The 5,285-nt window shown below is 32.9% G+C and overlaps 1 protein-coding gene across 1 annotated transcript; it reads left to right on the top strand.

The window, feature by feature from the left end:
- The first annotated feature begins 481 nt into the window (after nt 1-481).
- On the top strand, nt 482-4,969 carry LOC111395350 (polygalacturonase-like). The gene is made up of 3 exons (XM_023021328.1): nt 482-931; nt 1,011-1,301; nt 4,820-4,969. Exons 1-3 carry the CDS (start codon nt 482-484, stop codon nt 4,967-4,969), a joined length of 891 nt encoding a protein of 296 aa, XP_022877096.1.
- The last annotated feature ends 316 nt before the right edge of the window (nt 4,970-5,285 follow it).

Below are 5,285 nucleotides of genomic sequence, written 5' to 3'. Positions count from 1 at the left end.
TATATATATATATATATATATATATATATATTGATCTTACTATATATATTATTTTTTGAGACGCAAATTTTCTATCATGTGTTTAATCTAAGCCATATTTATTTACCCATTGTCAAAGTTTTTCATTTGATTAGATTTGATCAATAAATTAATAAGTTGAATTTCTTATTTGTCCAAACAAACATCCATGCGCCTGTATTTTGTTTCTTCAGCCACAATTTAACTAACATATTTTTTATTCTATGCCTATTTAGTTCTCAAAAAACAAGTTTCCTTTCTGGTTATACATACTTTCTTATTGCATTAAATAACTTGAAATTCTTATTTGTCCAAACAATTATTCTTCACGGTGTGATAGTGATCAAATTGAACATCATTATCTAAATTGCACTCAACTTATAGCCTATAAATACCTCTTATAACTGCTTCATCTCCTCATCCTCTCTCTCTCTATAACACAAACATACAAAAAAAAATAAAAATGGCAGGAGCTTTAAGTTTTATTCTTGCTTTCCAATATTTCCTCTTGACCTTCTTCCACTACTCATCAATTGCAGCTAATGCTAATTACAATCTCCAAAGTTTGGGAGCAAAATCTGATGGAAAAACTGATTGTAGCAAGGCATTCTTGAGTGCATGGACTTCAGCATGTGCTTCTACACAGCCAGCCACCATTTTCGTGCCACCAGGAAGATACTTACTTGGAGCTGCAACTTTTGCCGGCAAGTCATGCAAAAACACTGCTATAACGATTGAAATTGATGGGACACTAGTAGCTCCATCTGATTTTAATGTTATTGGAAATTCTGGTAACTGGATCAAGTTCGAAAGTGTGACCAGAGTTTCTGTTATTGGTGGAACCCTAGATGGCCAAGGGACTAAATTATGGGCTTGCAAAAATTCCGGCAAGAGTTGTCCAACCAGAGCAACGGTATGCTAATAAAGAAGAAAGTGGGTTTTACTTTCATCTTGTACATTCTAACGTAATTTTTCGATTCTTTCTTGCTCAGACACTGGCCTTCTACAATTCCAACAACATCATAATGAATGGATTATCTTCAATAAATAGCCAGAAGTTCAACATTCTTGTTGATGGATGCCACAATACCAAGCTAGTGGGAATAAAGGTTTCTGCACCAGGCAACAACCCAAACACTGACGGAATTCACGTGGAGAAATCAACAGGAGTCACAATTATGAACTCTCGGATTGGCACCGGAGATGATTGTGTCTCTATAGGCCCCGGCACCTCGAACTTGTCGATTGAGAACATCGCATGCGGCCCTGGCCATGGAATTAGTGTAGGGAATCTACTTAACATGCGCAGTAAAAATTAAAACAATTTTCGATTCCCACCAGGATTCATCTTTGTGATTAGATAGAAATTGTGAAAAGACTGTATCTTTTCAGATCTGCAAACTTCTTTACTATTTTTTTCATTCCAGCAATCTTGATTCACCACCCACAGCTATCCAATTGTCCAGCCTCTAACGGTGATCCACACAAAGAATAAGATTGCAACTATCAGGATTTTCTCTTCTCGTGCTAGCAAGAATAATTATGAGAAAAAACCATATGGATTGAAAATCCTAGCCATGTATTCATATAAGCCTATACGGGCTTGGCCTGGTCCGGTCTAATATTTAATTAATCCATTTATCCAGTCCGTGAATTAATTAAGCCAATTAATTAATTCTGGCCTATAAATAACCAAACCAATTAATTAATTTATCCAATGATTGTTAAATTAATTAATTAACAAATTGCAATCTTCCAATTCTCTTTTGTGTGCGACCTATTAGGTTCCCGATCACGATGCCTAATAACATGAAATATTAATTTGATCTAATCAAAATTGATAAATTAAAACACCCTTTTAATTTATCATCAATTCACACTTGCTGTCCCAAATTGACATCTAGCAATGTGTCAGGGCAATACATGTGACGAAAAATGTAATGTGGTATGACAAAACCAAACTCGTTCGTTTACCGTGAAACTATAATCCCTTCGTCAGTATGATCCGATCAATTACGAGATATGGAAGTGTGTCAATCTCAATTATCGATCATATCTTTCACTCCACTATTAAGTCAATATAAGTCGAAATTAAGTCGAAAACTCCTTTTCCACTTATGAGTACACCTTGGCCAAGGATTTCATCATCGCCTTAATTGAATGAAACGCATATCATAATCTCCTACTATCTAAGAGTGACAAATCCTTTATTGGTCAATCACAACTTTCATACGACTCTTGATGTACCCAAACGATGTCGTATTAGCAGTCCTTTGCAGAGCAACATCCAACACCCTCAAAGTATGACTGTCCTCATATAAGGTACCATGACGACCTCAAGTCAAAGGACCAAATCCACTACGGAACAATAGAGATTAATCACTGACACTCAGATAGTTATCCATGTGGAATCTCTTGGTGGGTTTCCAATGTTCTGTTATATAACAAAACATCTACGTGTTCAGTTAAGTGTCACCACACTTTAGCTTGTGAGATCAGCTACTTACTTCACAAGTAAGAAATGCTACACGTGATGATCTATCCGTAATAACAATATTCGTATCTCGTTATTACTTACGACCATGGACGATTTAAGATTCAATCATATATAATTTATATCTCACAATCACAACTCCTTGTGATTAACAAATTACGAAGATTTGAACCTACGGACTCTATTATTTATTTAATTGTCTATTAATTAAATAATAGATCTGCCATTAAATTGCATTAATTATATATATCAAAAGTATTTATGTCCAAAGTTGATTGGACCTAGGGCATAACACTTACAATTAGGTACTAAAAACGTAAATTAAAAATTGATAGTCGCAATAGATCTAACTTTTGTTTGTCAACCATTCTATCACATTATTTTATCTACAATATTCATTTTTAACCACACAATTCTTCATTAAAATAGATATAATCATACTCCTTACGTCCCACAAAGATAAACATATATCTATTTTCACACGGATTAAGAAACGTGTAAGTAAAATTGACAAAAATATAAATTTTTCTTATATTTTTTCCTAAATAGATCAAACTCGTCATTCTGAAATATCAAATATTTCATAGTGTCAAACATATCTCTAATAGATCAGCTTTGAGTGTACTCAACAGGCTGAAACGATTTTGGACTCTGGGTTTTCACTATAATGATGGAAGGCGATTATAAATGTGACTTAATATTTTATGGAGGGATTTTGCATTCAAAGATCTCATCGTAACAATAATATATATTTTATTATACATCTACCATGCAAATAAATATATATAACATAATATAATAGTATGAACGATTATAGACTTTTACTATCTAGTCTTCCCGAGCCATAAGGAAGACTAGTTGGTCAATTCCTAGGGGGTATAGCATTGAACAGTATCAATGCACAATCTCCATGGTCTCCTCCTCTTCTTGTTTCATCAATTAGTCTAATTGCAACATGTATCCTATACTAGTTGGCACGCATGCCTAAATGAAATTGGACTCGCAGGCCCATAACAATAATAAGAATAACGGACTCGCAGGTCCAAAATAATTAAGAGTTCGCAGACTCATAATAATAACAACAATAACGGGCTCACAGATCCAAAACAATTAAGAGCTCGCGGCTCATAAAACGATAATAATAAAATTAACCATTCGACACATCCATATGGTCAGTTCAAAATCTTCCACTAATAATACATTCATCACATAAATGTATGCCCATATAATATCTAATATTATATGCAAACATATTTCAAGTTTCTAGCAATTAAGATCGTCTAAACTCTTTTAGACTTATGGATCGGAATAATATATTAATCATATTAATCAATTTATTTAATTAGCGGGCATTTTTAATTGAAATCAAATTTTAATTAAATACCGAATTAGAGTCCAACTCTAATTCAACAATTATAGGGCGGGATAATTTAATTAAAATCAAATTTTAATTAAATATCAAATTAGAGTCAAACTCTAATTTCAAAATTTAAGGCGGTTGAATTTAATTAAAATCAGATTTTAATTAAATAACAAAATTAGAGTCAAACTCTAATTCCAAGATATTAGGGCAAACATGTATAATTAAAATCAAATTTTAATTCGACAATTAGAGTCTCTAATCTTAAATAAAATTTTAGGGCAACACAATTTAATTAAAAACAAATTTTAATTAAATGTCAGATTAGAATTCAATTCTAATTTCAAAAATATAATCGGATGAATAATTAATTAAAATCAAATTTTAATTAAGTATTAAATTAGAGTCCAACTCTAATTTAAATTGAATTAATATTTTAATTTAAGATGAAACTCCTAAATAAAATAAAATTCAATTTAGGGTCAAATTTAATATTTAAGTTAAAATCATATTTTAACGAAAATATAAAAAGTTGTCAATTTTGAATAAAACTTTAATTTGGGTCAAAATGAAAATTATAGGTTAGACCCATTAAAATACAATTTTAAAACCATTTTAAAATTCAAATTCAAAATTACAAACAGAGCCCTTTAATTCTCGAAATTGCAAAGATGCCCTTCTTTAGAAAATTACATTTGAACCCTTTTACATAATTGCATTCTGACCCAACTGAAAATCGTAAAGAGGTCCCTTCTATTTCTGAAATTGCATGGAAGCCCTCCATTTAAAATTTACCCATTGACCCCGAATTCAAATTACACATAAGGGCTCAAAACTTCAAAAATTTCAACTAAAGCACCTGTCTCATATCACCCAAAACCAAACTGAAAACCCTAAGATTTCTTCTTTCTTTGTCGACGCTCCTTCTTCTTCTCTTGGCCTTGCAGTGCCCGGAAGCAGGCACTCCTGCCATGTTCGACAGCAGCAGCGTGCGGCGCTGCTGCGCACACAGCTACAGTAAGCAGCCGGTGCTGCCCACGCCACAAGCAGTTGGCACCGCTGGCACTGCCGCTGCGGCAGCGTTGGTGCCGGCTTAGATTCTGCCTCTTTTTTTTATTTTGTTTATTCTAATCCAAAATAATATTCCATTCAAAACTAATTTTGAAAATTGAATTAATTGCTAGAAACAGTGAAACGAACAAAATCAACATTTGATTACGCCCAAAAATTCAAAACAATCTCTAACAAACACAAAGTAGGCTCTGATACCACTGTAGAGAATCTACTTAACATGCGCAGCGAAAATTAAAACAATTTTCAATTCCCACCAAGATTCATCTTTGTGATTAGATAGAAATTGTGAAAAGATTGTACCTTTTCCAGATCTGCAAACTTCTTTACTGTTTTTTTCGT

This window comes from Olea europaea, chromosome 6 (genome assembly GCF_002742605.1).
Source record: "Olea europaea var. sylvestris chromosome 6, O_europaea_v1, whole genome shotgun sequence".
Taxonomy (NCBI): domain Eukaryota; kingdom Viridiplantae; phylum Streptophyta; class Magnoliopsida; order Lamiales; family Oleaceae; genus Olea; species Olea europaea.
This window is presented reverse-complemented; position numbering and strand designations above follow the sequence as displayed.

Excerpts from the sequence above, each read along its gene's own strand:
- LOC111395350 (XM_023021328.1), top strand. The coding sequence starts at position 482 with ATGGCAGGAGCTTTAAGTTTTATTCTTGCTTTCCAATATTTCCTCTTG. Across the intron at positions 932-1,010 it reads GTTGTCCAACCAGAGCAACG|ACACTGGCCTTCTACAATTC; the intron begins GTATGCTAATAA and ends TTTCTTGCTCAG. Across the intron at positions 1,302-4,819 it reads GCCCTGGCCATGGAATTAGT|TGCCCGGAAGCAGGCACTCC; the intron begins GTAGGGAATCTA and ends TTGGCCTTGCAG.